Source organism: Halichoeres trimaculatus, unplaced genomic scaffold (assembly GCF_033239565.1).
Source record: "Halichoeres trimaculatus isolate MK-OKI-2021-1 unplaced genomic scaffold, fHalTri1.1 fHalTri1_scaffold_5, whole genome shotgun sequence".
Lineage (NCBI taxonomy): Eukaryota > Metazoa > Chordata > Actinopteri > Labriformes > Labridae > Halichoeres > Halichoeres trimaculatus.
The window spans coordinates 23,647,501-23,675,455 of record NW_027437183.1 but is presented as its reverse complement, the minus strand read 5'-3'; the positions used below and the strand labels follow the sequence as shown (position 1 = coordinate 23,675,455).

The 27,955-nt window shown below is 38.9% G+C and overlaps 1 protein-coding gene across 1 annotated transcript in view; it reads left to right on the top strand.

The window, feature by feature from the left end:
* Positions 1-24,750, top strand: part of mfsd3 (major facilitator superfamily domain containing 3) — a 29,964-nt gene extending 5,214 nt beyond the window's left edge. The window contains exons 3-6 of the mRNA XM_074670400.1: positions 7,339-7,486; positions 14,323-14,423; positions 18,913-19,022; positions 23,516-24,750. Of these exons, the coding sequence (XP_074526501.1) occupies positions 7,339-7,486; positions 14,323-14,423; positions 18,913-19,022; positions 23,516-23,722 (566 nt within the window). The 3' untranslated portion in view covers positions 23,723-24,750. The remainder of the gene's footprint in view (positions 1-7,338; positions 7,487-14,322; positions 14,424-18,912; positions 19,023-23,515) is intronic.
* The last annotated feature ends 3,205 nt before the right edge of the window (positions 24,751-27,955 follow it).

Genomic DNA, 27,955 nt, shown 5'->3' with positions numbered 1-27,955 from the left:
TTTAGCTAAACAGAACAAAATTTCACATGAATGCACAGTCAGAGGTTTGAGCATTGAGGTTTAGACAGTGACATGAAAGATTACTGTTTGATAAAAAAACAGACCGATGCTCTAACACGTTGTCCCACTGAAGCACTCCCTCATACCCACTTTCACTGTGAACCCCAACCTGCTGATGTGAGGCCTATGAGGCCAACAGATCAGAGGCATGGACGCCAGCAGAAGTGGATAAAGCGGTTTTGGGCAGGTGATGGGTATTGGAGAACTAAATCAAAGTGATGGAGTAAAGTGGGGAAAACTCAGGGAGGGAGTGGGGGATTGTTTTCCAGAGGGAAGGAGAAGGACTGCAGGGAGGGAGGCTGAAGGAGGAGATGAATTAATGAACAACCACCACATGGTGCCTTAGAGAGAAAAGAGCAAAATGGCAATAGAAATAAACACAATTATTCATGCTGAGACATGAAGGATGTGCAAAGATGTGAATTTCTCCTCATAATGAGTCAAATCCAAATGAGAGTTGATCTCTCAATTAAAAAAAAAACAAAAAAAAAAACAGCAATTTTCTTTTTTTGAAGGAAAAATCAGGATGAGAATTGATTTACAAAAAAATGAAGGAAATAATGTGGAACTTCCACTTGGAAAACAAGACGACTTATTGAAAAGGTCTTACATATTATGTTACATGGTCAACACTTATTTTTGAATTTTGCTGGTGTGACAGCTGGTATGTTGATATTATGATCACAGAATGGGCCTTTAACCAAACGGACCAGATATATAGATGGATCGATGGATGGATATATACTGTAAAGTGGAGTTCAGTCATTGAAACTGAAACACACTTTGAATGGATTTATCAAAGGTTTTAAAGACTGATTCAGTCTCCTGGGTAGGGCAAGTAAGGGAACAACATTGTATTTACTAAGTACTGAGAGGGATGTAAACATTACATTATTTCCCAGTACATAACAACAACACTTTAACCTCTGAGGTTTAGTTTGCGCTTTGGAATAGATGTTTATTGTTTCTTGTTGCATGTTTCTGAGCCCTTCAGGCCAGGGAAAACTCCTTGACATCTGTATGATCTGAAGGGACTCTGTGTGTGTGTGTGTGTGTGTGTGTGTGTGTGTGGGTGTGTGTGTGAATAGACTCATATGCATAAGATATTATGAAAGTGTGTATAACAGAGCTCCATTTACAGTTTGTTCTCAGGGAGCCAGAGGAGCTGAAAGGTGTGTGCATCCATGTTCACATGGATTTTTGTACATGTATGTTTGTTGTGCAGTGCGGGGTGTGTATGAGTGTGAGTGCACACTGTGCTGCTGTGTAGCATGCAGTGTGTATGAACCTGTCTGTTTACTGAGCTCTCAGCAGGGAGTGATTATGTTGTTCTGTTCTGCTGGGTGACGGCGTGTCCTCAGTGATCTCTGCTGCTCTGCCAGCTCTTTTGTCTAAGCTGCTGCGTGGACGTCAGGGTCTGACCTGTGTGTCCTCATCGACCTCCCACCCTCATCTCACCCTCTTTATACCCTTCTCTCACTCTGAGCCTTTTCGATAACACCACACAACCCCCATACCATAAACACAGAGGTGAGGAAGAGTCAGTGTACAGATGCAGTTCTATACAACGTTTTGACCTTTTGGTCCCGGAAATGAGGATGATGAAGATGAGGTATACTGTCCACCAGCTGTTAAACATTTGGTGCTGTTTGAGTTCAGGCAGGATGCTTTTTACGTTTCTCACTGAGTTGTTGCTGCATGTGTTGGTGTCCTAGTTCTGTTGAGATTAAAAGACATATTGTGTTTTTTAAATCAGTGTGTGATCTACAGAGCTGAGCTGGAATTGTGATCACTTCATAATTTGTGCTATAAAACACTCATGCTGTACACAGTGAAACTGATGCTGCATCAAAACCAGTACACGATGAAATATCAGATTTAAACTAATTAATAAAACTAAAGCATTGGAAGCAAGGTTATAATAGTTAACTAAAACGAAACTAAAAAGGAAAACTACAATTTAAAATACATTGCAGATAATTCAAACTAATAAAAACTAGAAAAGAAAACAAAAACGATAAGTAAACTAAAACTGTATCTTGTGTTCACAAAACTAACTGTAACTAACCAAAATTATAGACAAAATATCCTTAGTTATAGTTTTTGACAATATTAATAGTCTTTAGGATTTAAATTAATCTGACACATTTTCCCAAACAATTTTACGACAGTTTTCGGCAGTTGTCAGCGCTGTACGGCACCATCACAGCAACGTACTGGGACGTGCTTGTTTACTGCACTGACTGGCTGTGTGCTGTGCTGCGACAAAACGTAGTGGAGCAATGAATCAGAACATCTGTAATAGTTTAATTTCATGTGAGTCTGCCTTTATTGTTACAGAGTCCAAGTTCCTAATTATTAAAGCTCATATTATGTTGTTTTTATCATTTATGTTTTTATTATTTTTATTTAATTCATGTTAACATTATTTTAAATAATTTATGTTTATATTTTTATATTAAGTTTATATTATTTTCTTATATTTAAGGCACTATGTTGAACTGGAAATTAAACTGTATTACAAAATATTTACTCTTACCTTTTTGAATCCTGCACCTGGTTAATAAGGTATGAAAAAACTAAAGCTAAACTAAAACTAAACTAAAACTAAGCCTTTAAGCAAAAATTAAAACTGAATAAAAACTAGAATGCCTGCTCTAAAACTAATTAAAACTAAACTATAATGGGAAAAAAATGTCAAATCTAACTAAAACTAAACTATAATGACAAATCCAAAACTATTTTATCTTTGATTGGAAGCAGTCAGGAGTCACACTTACTATGTCAGTGTCATTTATTGGTTTTTAGATGATGCTTTAGGATTTAAAGAGGCACACAAGAGAAGGGATGGGTACCAAATTAGGGACTTTTATAGGTGCTGACTGAGTTCTGTCTTTAGTATCAAGCATCAATTCACATAAAATCAAATGGTTCCATGTCTTAGTACCTAAACGCATCCTTGTGATTGTGAGGAAGTGGAAGAGTAGGGTATTTTTCATGCTGGACATGAACACAGCATTGCAAGTTTATATGTTAAGAAATAGATATGTTAAATTGAGAAACTTGGAGATTTTATTATTAAACAAATTGATATTTATTACCACATAAACACAAACAAAAGTCCAGAAAATTGTGAGCTGTGAGTACTGATATGGATTGCCAGGTACTAGGCATTGGTACTGTATTGTTTCAAATGTGAAAGGTACCCATCTCTACACACCGGATCCCTCAGTGCAGTTTGGAAAAAAGATAAACACTTAAAGTGTGTGCCTTCCTTTCATTTTCTAGAACAAATGAACATCTGCATCACTTTTATCAGATTATGTCAAAGTCTAACAAAGACTAAAAAATAGATATGATCAAAATGTACAGCACATATCAAACAGGAAATCATCAGACATCTCATTCTCCAGCAGAAAGATGTGTTTGCCTGTCTGTAAACAAAGCACCCTGTCTTTTTTCCAGGTGCTTTGACCTTGCTGTAAGTGCTTTAAAGTCTATTAAACGATTCATGTTGTCAGGACCAGGAGAAACAAAACACCCTCTTTCTTCTTTCTGTCACTTTCCCGCTCTCTTAATGTTAAGTAGTTTAAGTAGTCTGTGCTGTCTGCTTCTAATGTAAACATAAACACACAGCCTGCCATCTCTGCTCTGTTTCCTCTTCACTAACCTCCTAACAATGTCTCTGTTCATTTACCTCCCCCTCCTCTTCCTCTGTCTTCAGCTGTCTCTCCGTCCCTCGCTGCACTCCTTTCACTTCAGTGTTGTTTAACTCACATCTCCTTAAATTTGTTTTCAACTACGTGCATCATGATTGTCACTACATCTCAGTTTCTATGCCTCTGCTGTCTCTCCCATATTCGTCTTCATCCCTTTTTTCTTTTTTTCTCATTATCACAGAATTTCTCTTGGTCCTCCTTTATCCCCCTCTTCTCTCCCCCTTCTCCCCCTTTTTGCTCCTATTCAATCCTTCCCTCCTTCCCCTTCACTGTGTTTGTTTAATCTTTGCGGATGTCTAATGAAATCCCTGCTGAAATGGACAATTGTTGCTTTGAGAATATTTATAGAAAGGAATAATCAGCATAGTTGTGTTTGTCTGCACGCCCTCCCCCCACCCCCCAGCCCACGCTCTTTAAAGAAATAATTAGTTGAAGGACTGTGAAACTCCAAGCTTTGAGCTGAACAACAGGCAGACAGGATGGAGAGCATGGAGCCACGGGTAAACAACCAGGCATCATGGGTACGGCTGCTGCCAGTGTTTACTTTATGTTGACTAATATACTCACCGCACAGAAGCAGCTTGAGACAGTTCAGCAGAACAGAGACCCAGATTAAAATGTGATCGTTCACACTAATCTACAGGGTCTCCCTGTGTTTCTTAAACACAATCACACTGACATTCAGGGAGAGGAAAGAAATCCCTTGCCATCACATGTGACCCATCTGAGCCATTCTGTACATCTAAGTTTATTGAGTTCCCACTTGATCAGTAATTTACTGCACTCTATGAATTTATTATCTTGGATTATTGGCTTGTCTGTAACTAGAATCTGTCTTGTGTTTTTATCCAGTCAGGGAAAATTTTCCTTGTGTGAATAATTTAAGTTTATTCACTTCCATTTTATTCTAAACGTGTATCAGTGGCCATCTGCTCGAAAACAACATACTCCTTTTGAAACAAGGAGGAAATACTGAATTGCAACTTAAGTTAAACTAAAAACCAACAAGCTACCTTTCCAAAGAAGACAGCTCAGTGACACCACAGCATGCATGTCCACATTTTTGATCCATGGACTCCTGCTGATAAAACTGAGAGCGGGGAATGACTCATCATCATTTCTTGTCTTTGTTTCAGCAGGTGTAGTTTTTTAGTGTTGTTTCTTTTACAGTCTTATGTTGACCTTGCAGTCCTTTTGCAAAATCTGTTTTCATCAATGCATCATCAAAGCATCTGCTGTGTTATGATTTCATTCTAACTTAATTTGGTTTCCTATGACACTGTCAGTCATTAAACAATTAGGGATGCACGATATTGGATTTCTGGTGATATGCCGATATATCGAAACCCCTTTTGGCCGATACCGATACAGATACCGATACCGATACAGATAATCACAAGTTTGTTTGTTTTTTTCACTGTAAAGAAAGCTAAGTCTATCCTGTACTGGAATTTATATGTTTATACTCTAATTGTGACAGTCTTATTTGTTTAAGAAACACACATAAAACAAGACAAAAACATTTAATTTTACCATAAATAAGAAATGTATTATTTTTTCAAACTCAAGACATTCAGTATTGAAATACAGAAAAATAATTTCTTTAGATCACATGAACTTTAAATGTACAATGCATTTTTAAACATAACCAAGTTGCATTTGATTATTTTAGAGCTACTGTAACAACCTGGTGACAGACACAGAGCTCTGCAGTGCAAATAAATGAAGTGCTACATTTTATTTAAGGAGCTTATTTTTCAGATGGAAAATAATAATAATCCTAACTGAATAGCACCTTATCGGCTGTGCTTATCAGCAGAAATTTTCATATCTGCCGATACCGATAAACGTGTTTTTAAGCTTTTATCAGCCAATACCGATATTGTGCTGATAATATTGTGCATCCCTATAAACAATACTTTAAAAGAGCAAAGTATTTTTTAAGGATAGCCTCAGCACTCTGTATGTATTTAAGGTGGAGATCAGTGTGTTATAAATCTGAGTAGACAGGTTTGTGCTGCACCTGTGAATGCATTTTTCTGTAATTCCAAAATATTTCCTCACTTTCAAATTACCCCAGAGAGGACAGTAAAAACCAGAGCCAAAACAAAAACTCGTTTGCCAAGCAAAATAAACAGACTGTTTCACAGCAGCTTACTATAACCTACCTGGCACCTGGATGCAAACAGTGAACACACTTGCTGAGGGAATTTTGATATACCCATGAATCTTCAAGATGATGAGGATGGTTTTTTTTTTTTTTTTTTTAGTTTTGTTCATGAAACCATTTTACTAACCAAAATAAAACATATTTACTTAACTGAATAGATGCAGCCCTGGTTGAATTGTTGCTAAACAAATGGATATAGATCTATACTGATGCGCTGTGGAGGCCTTGGTGACGACATGCTCTTCTGCTTTGGTGCAGGGGTGTTGGTAGACTTGCCCTATAGTGCTGTCTCCTCTTATCTCCTTTGTTTGTAGTCAATTTGCAAGAAAAGCCCTTCAGTCTGTCACATCAGTGGATATTTAGGATTATTTGTGGTCTAAATTTAAAGAGGCTAATTTGATTTACATTAACATCCTGCACATTGTGCTCCTCCTGTGAAGTAACTAAATATGAAATGCTAACATGAGTGACAGAAGTGAGAGAAAGTGTTTCCCGCACACAGGACTCATATTTCCTTCCCCACGTTTCTGCCTGGTTGTCACACCGTCGTTACAGCGGTGACACTCTCGTTCTGCTGCTGCACTCCCGATCACTGGGAGCCTCTCAGCTTTCTCTTATTATTATTTTTTTCATTTCAGTCCGTTTCATCTGCCTTTTTTTCTTCCCTCTTTCTCTATTTTTGTTTGTCTCCTGGCTGACTGAGTGAGTGAGTCGTCGGTTGTGTTGTGTCGTCTTTGACAGCAGTCTGGGAGCCGAGCTGTCACTCACGCAGCTCCTTGGTCCCACTGTCTTTCTGAAGTCAGTCTCCATTAATATAATAATGGCGTATAGTCGGCGCCACTGAATATTTTACTGTAATGTTCAGCAGAACATTACCCCCACACTCAACGGCTCACAGAGAAAGTCTTACTGTCTGACAGAAACTTTTTATTTTGACTGAAAGGTCTTTGTGAGGTCTGTTTCATCTGTGGAAGTTTTTGTGTTTTTGTTGTGTTTTCCTTTTTGTGCTTTAGGAAAAGTGCTAGGCCTCCGTTTGATAAAATGACTGAGGGTATTCTTTTTCTTGTCAGGCATCTATTATTGACACTTTCCAGGAATAGGTGTGCAGTGTGCTGGTGTGCAGTATTTGATTCTGCGCTTGTCATCTATGGAAAGGCATGTTCTTCTGTCTTGCAGGCTAAACAGTTCAAAACATCTTCCTCCTCATATTAGACTGTGATTGGATTAGACGTGTCTGCAGGAGGAGTAGTGAGCCTAATGCTCAGTCACACACTCTGCTGTTGGGTTTTGTGTATTTTTTGTCATAAATTGTTATTTTTTACAGTATATTTTTTCTATTTTATCTGCCTCTCATCTTGCCCCCTCTCTGTCCGGCCTCTGTGTGCACAGGTGAGCAGGGCGCAGTGACCATGTTTCCACTCTTCCTGTTGGATCATCACATGACGGCCCGTGAGCTCGGCTTCTGGAACGGCGTCATCGCCATGGGCTTTTCCATCTGCGGGTCATCCCTCGGTGGGCTGCTACTCGCTCAGTTCAGGTAGCCTTTCCCATCAGCAGCATTTTTTCAGGGGTACCACCTACAGCACCATAGCTGTGTTTTATCAAATTATCAAGTAGAGGTGTCCCAGTCCGATAATGATATTGGATATCGGTCCGATATCAGCAAAAAACAAGTATCGATATTGTATCGGAATGCATCTAAAATCGCAGATATAAGCAGTTTCTGTTACCCATTGGTTAATAATAAATGGGTCAGTTTTTCCTCATACCTACTGCTGCTGACTACTGTTCTTTGTTTGAATAATATCATTTAATCAAGCCTTTTCTAACATGACAGACATACTACAAAATAAGTAATAAAAGTATGCATGTTTAATGCTGATATCGTATCGGATTAATATCAGTATCAGCCAGTACTCAATGCTGCAGTATCGGTATCGTATCGGAAGTGAAAATGTAATATAGGGACATCTCTATTTTCAAGCGCTCATAGAAAATGTTTCTTAAAACTTTAAGGATGTGCTCATGTTGTCCATTTGTTACTAAGCTGAAACAATCAGTCATTTTGAATTTTGACAAATCTACCAATGAATGCTTTAGGGAAGTCAATTTTTGATATGAATCTGAATTTTCCCCAAATCAAAGTTGCCTTGGAGAAGCTAGAAAAAATTAACAAGTGTGATATTTTCTAAAAGAAACCCCTCTGAAAATCATTTTCCCATTGACTGGTTATTGAAAAGGAAATTCTGGTTGATCATCAAATTAAATAACCAACTAATATTTGACCTCTGTCATCTATGTTAGATTTTGCTCATCATCTAACATCCTGTTGGATGATTTGATGAGTTATGACATTTCATGACAGAAGCAATTTGTACCTTTTCCATTTTCATCAGAACAACACAAACTAACATCACACACCTGAAAACAACCAATGTTCTAAAACAGCTTAGAGGTTTAAAACAAGCTTTTGAAGGGTAGAGAAAAGCCACCCTGATGTAATCTGACAGAAACATGGTAAAAAGATGTAAAAAAGTGATGAGGTACAGTAGAGTCCATGCACTGGCACTCTCTCGTCTTATCATTCCTTATTCTACCTCCATCATCCTGCTCCTCTTCTTCTTCCCCCAAGCTTTTTCTGACTCTTTCTTTTCTCTTACTAGGTGTGTGTGTGTGTGTGTGTGTGTGTGTGTGTGTGTGTGTGTGTGTGTGTGTGTGTGTGTGTGTGTGTGTGTGTGTGTGTGTGTGTGTGTGTGTGAGTGTGTGTGTGTGTGTGTTTCTTCCAGTCTGACTGTGTGTGTACAGTAATTTAAGTAAACATAGCCTTGTTTGAGAGCTCAGGGACCCCCTGTGTCTGGTGTGTGGTGTGAGAACAGCATGAGCAGCAAATCCATCACACACCCCTGAGCACGCAGACACACACATACACACTCACATAGACATTCTTACAAAGACTCACACACCCTTAGGGTTCGATCACAGGGACGACTTGCAAGTTAAATTTATTTCTTAGTTTTATAAGCAGCTGTATGCGCTTATATATGAGACTCTGGTTAACGTAAAGAAATTGCTGTAGGCAAGTGAGTGAGTTATACGTTTTGTGGTTATGGATGGACGTAGAACCCCACAGTGTCCCTCAAATGTTGTAACTACACAATGATTCAATGTGAGGTTGCCAGTAGCAGGACAGTGTCTTCACTGCATATGATGAATTTTAACCTATGTTTCTACAGCTCATTTAAATCCAGTTTTGGATCCACAGTCTGTCAGTATGTAACCTTTACATGTTTTCCCCTGGGCACATTGACTTTATGCCATCTGATCGTCATTGCATAAGGTTGTACGTCTGCTTACACCAGGATCACATCATACAACAACCCTGCCCTTGGCCAGTGTGATGTAATGGGAACTATAAATAACAGCACTGCCTTTATGAAGGATAGCATGTTAGCCGCCACATTATATGTTTCTCCTCTCCTTTAAACAGTGCAAGTGTCCGGTTGGTTTTTAATTTTTTAGGTTTTCATGTATTGTGTTATATATTTTTACAAGTCTTATCAGATAATAATCAGCTGTCCTGGTAGAGTTTTTCAGCTTTCTGCATTGAATGGACAGCAGCATACAAACTAAAAGACTCATCTAAACAAGGTTTCAATGCTAAACTTCAGAAGTGAACATTGGCATCAGAAGATTAGTCAGTGCTTTTACAGTCTTTGTGAATCAGTGAGAAAGATAAACTCAATTCTGTTGAGTCACAACCTAGCCACTTTGAGTTTATGAAAATGGTTATTAAAAATTCAACAAGACATCCAACTTCAATGGACCCTGTTACACCAAGGAAACATTTATCTGTATCCCCAATTTTGCATGTAATGTGACTTAAACAACTGGATTTTTATACCACCACCAATACTGTCAATGTAGCACTTATCAATACAGGAGCTCTGTACCATCTTAGAGGCTTTAGCAATTACAGGATCAGTATGAGTTGGAATGTATTAAGGCAGTACTAAACAGGTGAATGTTTAGCTTTCTGTTTTACCTTTGTGTTTCATGTCTCTTACCTGTCAGTTAACATGTATCATCTGCCTGGTCTGATGTCATCCTTTTTCGTCCTGGTGTTGTGTTTTCAGCAGGCTCCTAGGCTTTTCTCCCTTGTAAAGTGACACTAGCAAACAGTGCATGCCTCCACAGGCACATTTTCATTTTTTTGTGGAGAGCAAAGCGCTTCAAAGGAAGTCATTGTTGCACCATAGATTTCAATCTTCAGGTGTTTGGATCTTGTAAAGGCAGTAAAATGTTCACACACTGACAAAGGAAAAACACTTTCCTTCAAGGAAATATGTGGTGTACTTTGAAAATCTCTGGGAGTCAGATGAGCTGAGTTCAGTATTTGGAGTGTTTTAGACTCTGTGTCTGAAATCACTGCACACTATAGAGTACATAGGTATAGAGGAAATTTACCATTTTGTTGGTGCTGCCTAATCTAAAAGTGGAAAAAGTGTTATAAGAGGACTCCTTTTATCCCATAATGCAATGTGAAAAGTAGTGTTCAACCAAAGGTCACTAAAAAGTGACCATCATACTGTATGATATAAAGTAAAATAGCAAACAGACAGCACAGAAAGAGAAGCTCAGGGAAACCACAGAATTAAGTGTGGATGGGATCCACCATCAAGTTTGTCAATTTGTGAATGGTACAAGAAATTATGGAGACAGAGGCAGATTGGATAGAGGGAAGAGTAGACAACGAAGAACATGTGAAGAAAATATTGACTTCGTAAGACAAGCCTTTCAGTGTTCTCCAACAAACTTAGTATAATCTTCCTTCTTTAACTCCCAAGTTAAAAAACCCTTTGATATTTACTCCTTATGTAAAAAGTTTCACATTTGTCTATTTGCATTTGTGCTATTCTTTTAAATTGTAAAGAGACTTTAAGGACACCCTGTATAACTCATACAACCCAACTTAAAAAAATAATAATAAGCAAGTATTTGCATTTGTGTATTTTCCCTGCAGCACCTCATATCTGTGACCATAGTTAAGTTTCAGTTTCTCTTCTCTTTATATGCTCCTCCCATCCTTCCATCCTGCTCTACTGTGGGTGTTGTCAGTGAGACCAGTGCAGTGTGCACTCAAATGAGGTCCACTGGATGAACGTCCACACTTTCAAAACGTTATGTGAGTATCATCACTAGTTTGTGACTCAAATCCCCAAAAACTTTCTACAACAGAGAGTGAGGAAGACATGACTAAACTTAAATTATTCTAAATCACGTTATTATGTGCTAAACACTGGTGTTTAGCTGTCAGACTATCTAAGTCAGAGATGCAGAGCCTCCGTCAGCTTGCAGTGCCATTGGGGCCGTGGAGATGTTGCCTCATCAGTATTCCTCATGTATGATTTCAGCAGTCTGAAAAAAGTGTGACTTATAGGCCAGAAAATATGGAATTCATGTGCTGTAGACATCCCCAAATCTGTCTGTAAACTGATCAAAATGGTCCCCTCTAAAACCATCAAAATTTGCTGAAATGATGAGGTGATGGCAAAAGGATCTTCAAACTGGTTCAGAACACTAAGGTTTGCCTGTAGCTTTGCCCCAAAAGGCCTTCAGGGGGCTGGCCAATCAGATGGAAGGGGGTTTGTGGAGAGGGAAGCCTTAAAGAGACAGCATCTAAAACCAAGCATTTTAGACATAGGCTGAAACAACGGTTTTTCTAAAACACCAGTGGTTTTTTTCAAGCCATGAATCATGTATATAATGTCTGAGGGACAGTATATAACCTTATCCAAAAATAAATACCTTACCTCATCTTTAAGTCTGTTTCTCCTATTCATGATGATGGGCATAAGAATATAGTCTGTATGCTTCAGATTTAAGAATAAGTTGTGGTGGTAATTATTATGATTTAATATGTAATTTTGATAACCACTTGATTTAACTAATATTAATGTTAATCCCAAGCTGTGTTTTTAGTATGGAACAGCTATTACCTCATTATTGGTGCCGGTTATTGACAGTAGTCTGTTAAAAATGAGTAATCAGTTCATAAATACCATCAGGTGTCAGATAAAATCTTCTCGCTACTTGGCTCTTGCAGTTAACGCACAAACACTCAGCAGCACATACACAGAGGAAGAGAGAGTGGTTTCCAGCAGGCTGTGGTCCCACCTCTAAAAGCTCAGTTGGAAGGTTTATCCTCCGCTCCATCAGAACCGGCTGAGTGGTCAGTGAATGACCCCTTTACAAACCGCCACCAGCAACCTGAGAACACAGCTATTCTTATCTGGGCCTGGCCCGTGTGAGGTGGCAGCCAGGCAGGTTCTCTTTCTCACACAGAAACACACACACACTCACATGTACACATACACAGCATCTCCTGAGAGTGCGTGATATGAAAGGCTGTCATTGAGACGGGAGGTAAAGAAGCAGAGAGAAGAATGTCTTTAGCATGTGAATGATGCAGGATTGGTTTTCTAGCAGAGGTAAGAGGTAAAGAAAGACTGAAGGGGAGGGAGGGTGAGGGGATGAGAAGGGGGAGGGAGGGAGTGAAGGAGAGCGTGAACGAGAGCCATATTTTGTTTTGTTTTGTTTTTCAGAAATAAAGTATGCATAGAGTAAAACATAAAACGTTTAAAGGAATGAATAACTCAAATTTGTGATGTAACTCAGAGATAATGTGTTTTACTCATTTTTCTAATTATGCAATAATCATTTCTTTATTCACTTGATCACTGTGATGTGGTTTGTTTGGTATGTAAAAAATATAAATGACTTTATAAAATAACTGCAATAAATAAGTAAGTGTGATAAGCAGATTCATTGGATTGATCTGCAGCAAGCAGGAGCAAATTCAAGTAAAAAAAGATTTAGATAGGTCCTTTTGATTTGCTTTGATTAAAACTGCCCTTGCGTACATTTAAGTAATTTTTCCATTTTCTGTTTTTTTCAGGGGAATAAATGTTTTATTTATTTATTAATTTTTTGTTGTTGTTGTTTTGTTCCCCCAGTATCCTAAAACTTTACTTTTTTTCCCAATCTTGATCTGCCTGAACTGAAAGTCATGTTTATTGAGAGCTGGTATCATACGGAAAATATTTTAAGAGATGAACTTTGGTAGAATGATAGTAAAAGTTTTCTACTGTTTTCCTAAATGACCTGCTTCTTTATTCACAATGGAAAAAACTTTTTATTGGGAGGTATGTCATTCTCTTGTCAATAAAAACATCAGTACGCTAAATCAGTATGGATGAATACATTTGATAAACTGATACTTAGAAAGGAACTAAAAAATGAAGATGTTATTTCACTTCAAAAATGTTGTACTCACATTTTGAAAGTTTAAAGTGAGTAATATTTTCAAAACCATACTAACTTTATTTTTTTTCTTTCTTTGTGTTTTTTTTTTGTTTTGATGTATTACAGAGGTTATATTTGGCCAGCCCATACAGGTATAACATCATTCACACCACATCCATAAAGGGTTAATGTATGCCTGTTAAAATGAGAATAATATTATCCATCAAATATGTTTGTTGAATGGTTCTGAGGTAGTTTCTCTTTAGCAGTAGACTCATAGGTTCAGTCTTGGGATCATGTTCAGAAAAAGTCAGGAGGTAAACAGCTGAACAGTGAGCAGGGTCAGAGGGGACAGGCTGGGTTTCATCAGTTTTAGACCTCACACACACTCAGCATAAGCATTCAGACACCACACACTGATAATGCAGTAGAATAAGGATAATAATTAACACTTTAGAGCAATTTTATGTCTCCTTGTCTAAGTGAAACTGTTCACCATTTCACTACGAGCACTCCTCAAACTAAATCAGATATCCTGCTCAGAGAGACAATCCTCCTCTCATTCTTTTTTACACATAAATAATTACATGCATAAAAAACATAAACAAACACACACAGTCCTTTGAGTGGCAGGCATCCTCTGAGTGATTGGCATTGTTAATCCCAGATGTCACACAACAGTGTGAGTGCTTGTGTACATGTGTTTGTTTGTGTGTGTGTTTGTGTGTTTGTGTGCGTTAACAGTGATTAATTATCGTCCTCATGCTGGGGATCTCCTTAGGTTATTGATTACGTCACGAAGCAAACCCACAGGGGGATGATTTTCTTGCACTAACAGGGAATCAATTAGTGTCTGGGGACTTGTTTACTTAAGCACGTGCACGCATGTAGCTGTGTGTGCGCGTGCATGAATGCCTGTGTGTGTGATGGTGTGTGAGATGAAAAGAAAAGCAGAATTTCATTAATTTTAATGATAGCAGCCTTGAGCCTCTGTCACCACATATACTTCTCATTAACAGGTTACACTTGGTGAATATGTGACTGATACTCAGTTTGTTGGTCTCTCCTCAGCATCGGGGCTCTGATGAGACGTGTGTTTGTGTTGCGTACCATCAGCATGGTCTTCCAGAGCTCTCTGCTCACCGTACTGGAACCGTCACCGACCATGAAAGGTGAGAGAACAAAGTCTCTAACACATCAAACTTCTTTTCCAGATGTAACACTTCAGTTTGTGTGTTTCTGTTGGTGTTCTGGTGCAAACATGAGACCTACAGTTAAATAATAAACTAAAATTTGTTCCAGAAAGGAATAAAGTGATCTTATTACATCTTTATTTGTGACCATGAATAGAGTATAAGCACAGCACATGCTGTTTATTGAATTCTTTGGATTAGCATATTTAAAGTTCTCACATCCTGATCCCACATACATACCGACCTCATTTGACCTGCTAGTCTCTTGAATAAACACACTGAACACACACTTATGAACATACAGATACATGTTAATACATGGCTTTAGGTAACCACTGTACTGTATTAGTTCATGTGGATAAACACATTGTCTTGAAACAAGCTAATAACAAGAGTTCACCATGAGTTCATAAACACATCAAGGGAAGTAAGGTGAACTCAAGTTAGGAACTATATATTTAACTAGGAAGCTGTTTGAATATACCCGTTTACCAGCCGTAAATACACATAATTATGTTCTTGGATTATTAAACAAAGACAAACAAAGCATAGGAGCTGCTGAACACAAACAAAGCATAGGAGAAGAGTAAAAGTTAACACAACTGTTCGGGCCCTGTTAACATGATGTTTCATGCGAAAACCCCTAAAACGCCATGAAAACACAGTGAAAAAAATCTGTTTACACGGACACACTGAGGGACTGTAAACGCTGTTGCAAGCATGCCAGGCCTGTAGTTGGCGCTGTAACTGTCTTGCCCAGAAGCCACATTTGGTATATCTCCACTGGAGTAGAGTTATGACGATCATTGGTGAATGCTAAGTGCAGAAGTGGAGCAACAGATACATATTTTGTTGAAAGACAGTCGGATTCAGCAGATTGAGCAACACAAGCACAATATGTTACAATAATATACAATAACACAGAATAGAATAGAACTTTATTTGTCATTGCAACAAGTGCAACGAAACTGCAAAAGCCCTTGAGTCAGTGCAAAACATTTTAAAGTGCAAAATAGCTGCCATGTTCAGGTGCATTAATGACATGGAGGTAATTGTTATATTATATGAAGACAAATGAGGTATTGATTTCAGCCTTTGTTCAGGATCCTTACTGCTGTTGGGTAGAAACTGTCTCTGAACCGGTTTGTCCTTGTAGTGATTGACCTGTACTGCCTGACGGTAACAGATTAAACATGTGGTGTCCAGGGTCAGGGGGGTCCTGGGTTATTTTTCCTGCCTTTCGAAGGCAGTGGGAATGGTGCAGTTCTTCCAGAGCAGAGGGCAGTCAATGTTTTTGGCCGTGTTGATGATCCTTCTTTGCAGTGACGTTCTCTGAGCCACTGTGCAGCTGGTGTACCACATGCACAGACAGTACACCAGGATGCTCTCGATGGTGCACCTGTAGAAAGACACAAGCAGTTTCTGGGGGATGTTGTTCTTCCTGAGCACCCTCAGGGAGAGCAGTCTCTGCTGAGCCTTCTTTAGTAGCTCAGAGGTGTTCAAAGTCCAGGTCAGCTCCTTCTCTAAGTGGACTCCCAGAATGCGGAAGTCTCTCCACAAATCCCCCGTTGATATGTGGGGTGGAATGTCTGTTTTAGTCCTCAGAAAGTCGATGATCAGCTCCTTGGTCTTAGCTGTGTTGAGGAGTCCACGATGATTATAACTTTGGTACTGTTGTAAATGGTCAATGGACCAGTACTTATATAGCACTTTTCTAGTCTCTCAGACCACTCAAAGCTCTTTACACTGCTAGTCTCATTCAGCCACCCACACCACATTCACAGACTGATGGTTGAGGATGTCCTATTTTAGAACATCAGTTTTATCTAACACATTCACAACTAGCCACACACCACTGTATATACCACACCACCATATATTTGTGACATGAGCTTGATGTGTGTTGTCTGTTTATACGCACGAGAACACTTCAGCCCCCTTGCTCGTAACCTGATATTTAAGTTAGGTAACAAACTGTATGTGGACCAGGATTTTACAATGGATTCAACACTTTTACACTCACCTGGTTAACTTTGTAAATCTTTATTATATTTATCCTCTGCATGTCTTGATACTGGAGGTGTGACAAAATATCCATACAGCAATATAACGCCATGTTTTAACCTCTGATACAGTATCAATATTTCAACTTTTAATATCAAGTTTTTTGTTAAAATAAAACTTTATATCTTAGCTGAGTTGTAAGTAAAATTTGACTTCCACACCTTCACTGCATTTGATGGTGCCAAAGAGCTACTGTATGTTGCCAATAGGCAGTGTAATATATATATTAGGGCGATTATGGTAAAAATAAGAATCCCGATTATTTTAAGTGATATTGAAATCACGATTAATATACACAATTATTCATTCATTCAAAAACTTCAGTACTGATTTAAACACAACTTTAAAGAACCAGCAAGTGGCACATACAGTATTATTGATACACATAAGTCACACACACTAGCTGTGGCTGCACGTGGGGCACAGAAGAGCTATGAAGCACAGGAACTTGCAAACATCTACACCGTGTGGCATATTAATTGTTTTTCTTCGATTATATTGTTTTTATGATTGTCAGATGGCAAAATTGAAATCACGATTAAAATCCAATTAATTGTCCAGCCCTAATAAATATAATCTCAAAGTAAAATATTTTGTTTCTAAACTGATAACATGGGTTTTGTTGTACTGAGCAAGTCAGAATGTCGCAGACATCTGTGTTTTCTCTCTATTTTTGGGTCAGATGGTTAGATGGATAGACTGTAAAAATCCTATTTATGTTTTTTTATGAGAAATGTTGGTTACACTAGTTGACATTTATCAGTTCCACCAACTGATCACGTCTGTCATTCAATAATTTCTTTGCAACATTAGTTTAATGTCACAGTAGTTTAAGTAACAAACTTGATGCACTTCATGTTTCAAATTAAGTGAATGTTTGTAACACTGCATTTAACTTTCAGTATTTCAAAAACAAGATAGAAAGTTGTTTTTAGTAAAATATTTATAAGTACTTTTAATTTTGAGTTAAATTTTGTGATTTACATAAAAAAATTCTAAATTCACTGTGTAGAATATCGCATCAACCCAAGTATTGTGATATGTATCATATTGTTAGACTCTTGCCAATACTCTACTAGATACTCATTTGGTAACCTCAAGCACTTTGGTCCAACAGACAGTGGCTGTAAACTCCAGCAGTTCCCTGTAGCTAATCTTCATGTTTTTACTTGGGAAAATGACAAAAAGCTTCTCTGTTAAAAAAATGATGTTCACTTTTTGATGTAAAAGTTTTTTCATCCCTCGGCGTCTGGAATCAATCATATGTAACAGGTTTTCATGCAGAAATTCCTCTTTGTTCACAAGCAGACGTTTTCTATTTGTGATGTTAAGATTAAAGCAGACACTTCTTCCTCTATAAAAGAAGCAGGATTCTTCTTTAATTAGATATTTTTGAAAGCTTAAAGAGGCAATAGATTTTCAAAAGTGAAAATGGAGGCAACTATTAATAGACATGGATGGTGATCACATTTTATGTTGCGCTCTTTGTATTCACAGTAAGACAAAAATACTTGTGCATGTACTGAAAGTGTAGCAGTTGAAAGGTTAAAATCTTGCTTATTGTCTTATTTCTGCATGTCTGACTTGTATATAGTGTTGCAGAGACTACAGAGACTGTCAGTTTGCAAAAGAAGATTACAGACCACTGGACTGCAGTTCTGTCTTTTAAAGCAGATAGTCAGCATAGAGAAAGATAGAGAAGGATGTTGCAGAGGATGGTGATAGTCAGGTGCTCTCTCCCCCTCTCCCCCTCTCCCCCTCTCCAGAGAGCCATTCACTTATTAATGTCTGAATGACACATCTGATTCTGTTACACAGCCGGTCTCAAAGCTTTTGGGATTCAGATCGTCGTCATTCATCTCTGTCAGAGCTGTCTGTTCCCCGATCAGGCCTCTCAGACTGAAAGTTGAGCCCCCCCCCCCCACCTTCGCTCTTCGCTGCAGTAAACCCAGAACAAAGATTGCAGGAAAACTCCACCAAAACTGAAAGATTTTTCAATATTACATGATAACCCTCCGCTTCCCACTCCTCCAGTCTGATCACTCGCTGTGACTCCATCACTGCCGTGTTGCTGACTGAAGAGTCTTATTCAGGAAAAGCTCTGGCGGCTTGAGTGAATAATTCAGTATTAGCGAAGCAGAGACAGATAGGCTCTGTGGTTCCTCTGTGTTTCCTCACTAACAGCACTCTGCCACTTCCCCTCAGAGGATACACTACATGTGTTTTGGGGACGATGGAGGGGGGGTGGCTACAGCAGAATATGGTCTCTCACTGCTTTGACTCCTGCATTGGGAAGGATGGTGAGAAGAAGTTGAACTGATAAACTGATCCTCCTTTAGCAGGTGAACGTCCTGCCTTCAGACATGTTTTCCTTGATTGTGCTCTGATGTGTTTGCTTCCTCAGGTATGGCCGTCATGAGCATGAGCATCCAACACTTCCTGGGCGGTCTCATCACCACGCTCACCTTCACTACCATGATGCATTGCACTCAGAGGGCGGAGGAAGGCATTCAGGTAAACTCAGCTTCTCTTATACCTGCCGTCAGCTTTCACCTGAAACCCTGAAGCTGCTGATGTTCAAAAGTTTGATTCTTACGTCACTGCTCAGTTAGTTGATTGTCTCACCCTGTGCTGTGAGCTCATCTCCTGTGGCAGACAATGCATTCCTCCTCTCTCTGCCCCTCTCCTCTGTCTTGGTTTAATAGTGCTGTTATATAATTTGAGGTCCTGTCCTTTCACTATCAAAGGAAGGAGGGAAATCCTTGGCCGCACCCATGACCCCACCTTTACGTGTCAGTCTCATCAGCTGTGCCACCTGGAGAATCTCAGCCTTCGTCTCCTCACTTTTTTTCTTTTTGTCCCCCTGCTTCTTCATTTTCTCCCCCCTCACTCACATTGTCCCTCTCACCACCTCACTCTTGTGTCTTTGTCCCTCTGCAGTCCTTTAAACTCTCTCTTTTCCTCTCCTGACTTTTTTCCTCTCCTCTCTGGTTTTCTCCTCTTTGACATAAGTCCTTTTGTCCTCGTCGTAACTGGGCCATCGTTGCCTGCAGGTGATGGCTGTTCACACAGCTATTCAGACGTCACTCAGTCAATCTCTCAAGGTGACAAATTATCATTTAAATTGCTGTCACTTTTAAAAGAGAGGAGAAGAAAAGAGGGGACGAGTCACATGCTGCAGCACAGATATGAAGATGTGGTTACAGATGTAAAAACACAAACAATCTGTGAAGGCTGCTTAATTTGAGATGTTCTCATGACACATATACTGTTTTTACTCTTTAGTGTGTCTGTCCTGTGTGAACACACACTCAGGAGGGCAGAGCATTAGCCCCCTGAGCTGGTTGTGTGTATGTGTGTGTGTTACTGAAGGCAGTGCTATCCGATGGCAGAAAGCTGATAGTGTGAGTGCTTGTTAACGATCCCCAGGAGAAAGAAACCCAATCTGTTAAACAAGTTGCTCAGAATAAAAGCACTCCACTTAGCTGTGGTCACACAGAGCTCTGTACCTCAGTGTTACAGAGCTGAGAGTCTGAAGTCACCACAGGGCCCTCCACTTCTCACAAATTCATTCACAATTATTCCACTCAGAAATGTCAAGTTTGTGTTCCTAGAGGGGAAAGACATTATAAGAAATAAAGTGGATTTTTAGTGGGTTTGTAGAAAGCTATGGATGAAAACATTCAAGGGTATTTTTCATTGTGACCTGTCTCCTGAAAATACCAAAAAAAAAATCAAAAGAAGTCCAAACTTTTCCCCAGTCTTGTTTTGAAGAAACTATGAAAGGGCATTTTGCAGTTTTTTTTTCGGTAACACTTAACATGGTCTGATAATGGCTGTAGAATAGGCAAATCACTATGTTATTAAAAAAAATGGCACAAATTTAGTAAGAGAAGTGGCTTTTTGGTATAGCTGTTTAAAATGCTCTTTTTTTCAGCATCGCGTCATTTGACGTAACAAAAGGGACTCGTATTCCTTTACTCCGCTTTGAGCCAATGTGAATAACAGGTTTTCATGAGTGAGATCTGGCATGAATGCAGAAATACAACTTAACAGGACATTGAGTCCACTTTTTCGGAATGAGTGAGTTTGCTTTCGTGCGCAGCTGAGAAAATAGGCCTTTATAGCTGCATTGGTCACAATCAAACGCAGTCGTCTGTGGTGCCTATTTCTCGACAGGAAGATTGATATGTTGGAGTCTATTTTATTTAAAGTCTATGGATGGAGTTCAGGATGGGATACCAGAGCCGGGTGTGACTGACATGGCTGATTTCCCGTCAGACAACTCTAGCAGCCTGAAGCCCAGCTCCCAGTGGCAGACGTAAACAAGGATTTGCCAGAGGTTCAACCTGAGATTCAGCTCGACGGAAATGTGAGCAGAGCACCATAGCTAAGTCTTGATTTTCTGAATCCAGATCGGTGGATAAACTTCTGATAGACTTCTCTGTCTTTTTCTCTATGGGCCTTATCATGACAACTCAAAGCGCTTTGCTTAACGATCAGCTCATACCATAGACTGTAAAAACAACGGACGTCCGCTTGCTCGGCTCGAAGTGTGGTCTCCACAAAAACTGCTCCCCCTGGAGACTGGCTGCAGTATAGGTTCAACAATACGGCTTTCCAGTCATTCCAGATGGGCTGTGGTCAAACTTTAAAAAATTATTACACCACGTAGAAATGTTTCTCATGTCCGATTGTTGTGGTGATTTGAAGATCTTATTTGGCTGTCTTGTATTCAAGTCCTCGTTTTTCTAAAAAGTTTCGCTTTCATTAGTTATACGAGGTTAAAAATTAGGTTTTACGTAATGTGTAATGATGATTGACAGCTGCCGTTCTGGTGATTTTTTTCGGGGATTGTAAAACATGTCAGTAGGTAGAGTCAAGAAGTGGTTAGACTCTGGAAAGAAAAAAAATATGTATTATTTTTGTCACCCGGCTCCACTCAGATTCTCCTAGAATCCCTCATCATCTCTACTGCGCAGACTCTGGCTGGAATTGCTGCCAATGGCTGCGCCTGTAATGGAGGAATTTTGGCTTCAAAACCGTACACATAAATGGCAGAGCCACACTGTCCACTCTATATACAGTCTGCGGATCATACATGTACTACTTATTTTTTAAGTCAGGGTATCCGATTTCAAACTTAGATAATGCTGACGTGAACACAGCATTAGGCTAAATATCACTAGCTTACTGTGCTGTCTCACTAGGTCACCTGCTCTGTTCTCCTCTGGTTCTCTTCACACCACAACTCCTTTGCTCTCCTATGGCCATTATTCCTCCTCAGTCTGACAGTGTGATCCATGTTTGTTAATGTTAAACAGAGGCAGAAGCAGCGGGGGCTCCCGAATGCGATGTCATGTTCAAGTGCTTTTTTTTAAATGCGTAAGTACAAAAACCAGTACTAAAACGTCTCCAGGAAACCCTGTGGTTTATTAATGTAGAAATTTCTTTTAGGATATTATTAATAAGTTATTTTCCTATCAGTTTCTTAAAAGTTCTCTTTAACCTTCAATATGCCCTTTAAGTCACTGACATTTTTTAGTCTAGATGTTTTTTTTTATGTTTTTGTTTACAAGGATCAAAAAAAGAGTAAAGCAAACTTTTACCTTTTTCAAATGTTTCATTTTTAATTTAGTGTCACTTGTACACAATGTCGCTCCATGACCAAGAGAGTGAAATTAGAGCATCAATCTTGAGGCTGTTAATTTCTTCGTGCTGAATTTCAGTGTGTATTTTCTGCCAGAAAAGCAGTCGGGTGGGCAGGATGAATTTGTTTTTGTTTGTGGATGATTTTGTTTTGACTAACTGATGCAGGATTTGTTAAAAAAGATGTGTGTTTACGGGGATGCACACAAAATGACACTGGAGGCTGTGTTGGGTCACGTTCGACCAGTGCTTCTGAATACCTATTTTTATCTTTGTTTGTTTTTTTTACTAAATGATAAAATCAGAGTTTACATAGTTTCATATTTCATTCATGTTACAGTTACCACTTGTGCATAGCTACAAATCAAAACATCACATGGTCAGCCTACATCCAGACAAAGTTGTCTAAAACAGAGAGCAATGGTGTTAAATGAAGTTCTTCGCAGGCTTTGACAACAGCTACGTCTTTATGACAGTGGGTGAAGGTGCTCATGGGAAATCCAGTCTGTATCCTGGAAAAACACTACAAATTTTGATCAAAAGGGTCACCAGAATCAGCACAGCATGGAAAGTCAGTGTCAGTTCTTCATTTCATTTCAATAGGCAAAAAATTAATTTTCTGTCAATCCTTGTGTTAAGATTTGACTTGAAGTAGCTGCTGTAGTTTTAAAATGAGAAAAGAACGTTAAAATAACATTTTGGAGTTAAATTTGTCTTTGAATGAAACCCACTATTATTTGATGGTCATATTACACATTATAAAGAAGAACAGAGTGTCATGAATCTGTGCAGTGAATGGTCTAGGTGTCACTAGAGTCCATCTGTTGTTTGAGTCACCTGCCTCACCTGAGAGCTGAGCTCTTTGGCAGCAGCAGCAGACCAGCAGAGATTAGGTAATCTATGTCCCTTTCTGTCTCCCTCCCTCCCTCTCGTCTTGAATGAAGGCTGGGATCAGATAGTCTTCCCAGTTTGGCCTCCATCCATCCACTCAGGCCATGATCTCACGCTTTCTCTCTCAGGCTCTCACTCTTTTCTTTTTCTTTTCTCTTTCTTTGCTGTTTTGCTTTTTACAGCTGCTTCCTGAACTCTACATTTACTCCATGTTTTTATGTTTCAGAAACACAAACTGATAAGATTTGTAACAGAATACAATGAACTGCCACCTTTTGTACCAGCGTTGCTTTCTCAGGTTTCAAATGTGCCCCTTCCTTTTCCCTACAAGTTTCCTTTATTTTCTAAACCCTCTCCTCTTTTTACCCCACTCACTGCTCTCCTTTTGACATCCTCCACTCACTGACTCTTTCCATCATCCTTCCTTTCTTTCCTCCTCACGTCTCTCCGCTCTCTCTCACCTTCAGGCAACCCACTACAGTTTCCTGGCGACTCTGGAGGTGTTGGGGAAGCTGACGTTCAGCGCCCTGGCGGGAGGCGTGGTGGATTGGTTTGGTTTCCAGGTTGCCTTCCTCTTCTTCCTCACCCTGTCCGCTGGGACGGCGCTGCACGTGTGGACGGCTACCTTCACTGGTGCTCTCAGGGAACACCAGCTCAAAGAGCAGCCAAAATGAGAGCAGGATGCAGGTCCTGATGAGGGGCTTCTGCAGGTGCTGAAATGTGTTTAACTTAAAGCACCAGTATTCAGATACCTTTCAAGTCCTTTAATGCAGTTAAATAAAGCTCTCACGAAGTTAGCCAATCATTTTAGCACAGTAAAATGAATAAGTTTACTTTCTCGTTCTGCCATTTCTTAAGGAGAAATCAGCCATGCTTTGAGTACTCTTATTACAGAGTGTTTCTTTTGTCATTGCACTGGGAAAACTGGCCTTATCTTTACTTCTGTTGCATTTTAATTGTTCAGAAAAGTCTTAATATTTACTGTAGCTTGGAAACACTAGCAGTTGCAGAGTAGGTTAGGATGAGCACATTTATATTGCTGTATGAGTTTGAAGGACAGAACGGGATCATAGCGTCCAGTAAGAATGATACACCAACGTGCGGTGAACAAATATAATAGAAGCAGTTCATATCATCATCTGAGCCATTTTAATGTTTCAATAAGCCAGCAATAAGAGCTGCAGCTGAAAGCAATACCGCACCATACTGATGCTTATTCCTTCATATTGTACTGTATATAAACTGATCATTTATCTGAGTTTTATTGTTTACAGTTACAAACGATTCTCTACTACCTCGAATCAGCTCTGTATGTTTCATTTAACATGACGGGGATGTGCAGTAGCTGCAACAAGTAGAGTCAACACTTACTCACATTCAGTAAACACAATACACACCGAGCGAGCTGCAATAGTAAGCCAGAGAAGGTGTTTGATATTTGAACCTATGTTAATCTGAAGGGTACGGTGGTGAACAAGGGCTCAGCGATCTGCAATGACCCAAACATTTGTGAAAATGTGCTGCAAGTTTAGATGTGATGCTGATTCAAAAATGAGTACAAAGTTAAAAAACAAATCAAAACAAAAACAGTGCAAAAGCAGAAATGTGATACAGTAAGACAAACCACCTGTTTTAACAGAAAATGTGTTTCAAAAACACCAACAACGCAAATCCAAAAACACACTAATGCATGCAAACGAGACACTACAAAATCAAAACCTGACAACAAAAGTTATCCTGGACTCTGGGAAATTTGAGTAAGACTTTGAACTCTTTCTCCTTAAATTCACTTGATAAGATTTACCTCTAATATAAGAAAGTACAGGTTAATGAGAGTTCTCTGTCAGATTTTTTTTTGGTTTTTGTATTTTTATAAAGTTGTATCTGTTGCCCAGTGAGACCTGATCCAGGGAGGCCCCAAGCAGCCTGGAGCGCTGTCTTTGCTGTATGTGTGTTAATGGGTTTGCATTGTTCATGTATGTGCAGAGTGTTTGGTGTTGATGCAGATGTTTTTTTTGTATCCCATTTTGTGTAATTTGCACTGTTTTTAATCTACTTTTTTGGATTTTTGCACATTTTGAATGCCTGAATTTACAACATGCTGTCTGTTTGGCAGGAGTCTCCAACCTGCAGCTCTGGAGCCTTATGCTGCTCTTTGACTCCTTTGTAGTGGCTCCTTGTAGCTTTAAAACATGTTTAAAACACAATTTTTAAACAGAGTATTTGATGAATAACAACTTGACACTGAATAAAATGATGGTTCAACATTTTTAACTAAATTTGCATCAATAAAACCTGCCACCTCTCTACTTCACCTCCTTCAACATCAACAGCTCACCAACTTTACGTGCACCTGCGGCTGAGCTCAAGTTTAACACCCAATTTAAGATAACTAAATCTGCAAATAGAAAAATCTGGAAGAAAATAGAGATTTTAATTCTGTGCGGACAGATTTATGCCAACATACCGGCCCAATATCGATATGTGGCAAGAAATTAGTTAACAACAAAAAAATGAGAAATGAGTTGAGCAATATTATTAATGTATGTTATCTAATTCAAGCTTTTTTTGTAGTTGTACAATTTCATTAATTCAAAAAATCATTTAGATGATAATTCGATATATTGTATTGAATTTTGTTCACCCGCTTGACTTTATTGTGAAGGTTAAGTAGATATTGTGGCTCTGATGACTTTTATCAAGGTGAGATGAGGCAAAATAGCCCCTATGACATTAAAGGTTGTCGACCCCTGGTTTGGGTCATTGCACAACAGCTAGCCTTGTTTTCCACCGCAAAAAGGGAATTTATTTATGCAGCTATTTATTTATTACAGTTAGCTGCAGATTTTTAAAACAAAATCTGTTCCTTGATTGAATTAAAAATTGCTCTTTTGCTTTAGATATTTTCAGCCTTACATATTGCATGGTGTCAAAGAATCAAACCTTTAAAGACTGTAGTACAGCTGCATAATCAAACAGTGTTCTCGATGAAACTTGAAGGACTGACAACATGGCTAAATAAAGTTTTTTGATCATTTTTTCAATCATTGTTATGTTGATAACGTCAATACTATGTACTGTAAAACACACAGCAGCTGTTGATGGTACTGTACACTGTATTAGGTCAAATTCTCAGAGCTTCAAATATGAATGAAACAGGCGCGCAGAATGTTTTTCCTTTTCAAGGCTCCACAGGAGAATGTGTCAATACTGATAATCAAGTTAATGTGCTGTTATAGTTTACATCAAGGCAACAAGTTCAGCCAAATTGAAAAGTTGTTCACAGTCTTTCACTTTAAGTCTGAAGACACATCTTTCATCATTACTGTTTCATCTGTGTAGCCAGGGTCACAGCCTTGAGATTTGCACAAAAATAAAGCTGCTGAGTGAATCTGAAGAGTCTGCTGTGTCTTTCTTTGAGTACTGGCATTTAGCTCCTTTCACTAGATTTGACCACATTTTCTGTCCTCAGGGGGGGAGCGGTCCTGTGTGGTCTTTGAGGACGCTCCCACCTTTGAAAATCCTCCGTGGCTTATGGCTGCTTGAACACAACACTGTCTCTCTGCAGTGAGCTGGTTGGAGGCTACAGGAGTGAATAGAGGCCATGTCACAGGATCCACCACCCTTACAGCTCTAATGACACAACAAATGCAGCAAAGGAGGATTAGACCAGCTTACACGGCCCCTCAATACACCTCCACTTTACACTTTCTCACCCTGCCTCATTATTATCTGGGCGTTCTGTTTGTGTAGTGAAGGAGAGGGAGGGAGGGTTTGAGCACACAGGCTTATGTTTTATCCTCTTCTTATTCCCAAAAGAGAGAGAGACAGAGCGTCAGAAAAAACAGGCCTGTTTGGTTTGGTGTTTTTTGAAAGGAGAACGAGAATGCACAGGCCCTGTTAGAGCCTGAAACTAACAATGACCCAAAATATATTTAGAAAATGTAATAAAGCCTAAAAGGTATTAAGTGGTCGATGGTGTATTAAAAGTGCTGGGCTCAAAATTTACTGTGAAAAAAATCTATAACCCAAAATGTAATAACAAAAAGTTATTATATTTTGGTTTTTATTTCATATTTTTAATTATATATTGGGTTGTAGTTATGTTTCAGGCTGTAACAGGTTTGCAGTTTGCAGTGCATTTAATGGTTCATGAATGTCCAGATGTCCTGATTTCTTGTAGCTTCCCTCAGAGAGGAATGGGTATTTCGTCACTGGGATAAAATCCTGATATGAAAAAAAATTGTACACTGTGTATGTGTGAAAGTAATTAACCAAAAAAGGGAAAGAGGGGGGCTAATACAAGACAGTCTGGTGATTTAATTCAAGGAGCAAATGTCATCAGTTGTTAGAAAAAAAAAAAAAGAAAAATAGTTTCACAATGTACCTTTTTTTCTGAGTTCCCAGTCCTTCAAAAAAGTCAATCTATTTCCTTAAATGGTTCATGTATCAAGATGGACCTTAAGTTTGACCTCCAAAAGTGAGAGCTTATGGAAGCACATTGGTACTGGTATAACATAAAAACTGGTGTTTTAACTTTGTATTCTCACATTGTTGCAACATACAAAATTATGAAATTATGACATGATGCTTTTCCTCTCATTAAAATATAAGACTATACTGTTTGTCTTGTCATAATGTGAAGTTGTTTACATTGTAACATATTGTTAAAACTTTAAATGTTGAGTTTTGGGCCATCATACCTTTAACAATTGTTCTGTAACTCAAAATCTGAAAAGCTGTATTTTACTCATTAAGCTGAAGTAGAAAAAAAACAACAACCTTCATCTCATTTGCTTCCCAGCACTCACTTCATAAACTGTTGTTGAAGCTACTTTTTCTTTTACCTCTAAAAGAAACAAAAACTGCATTAACCAGCTCTAATTTAAAGCCTGTGTGCAGACGAA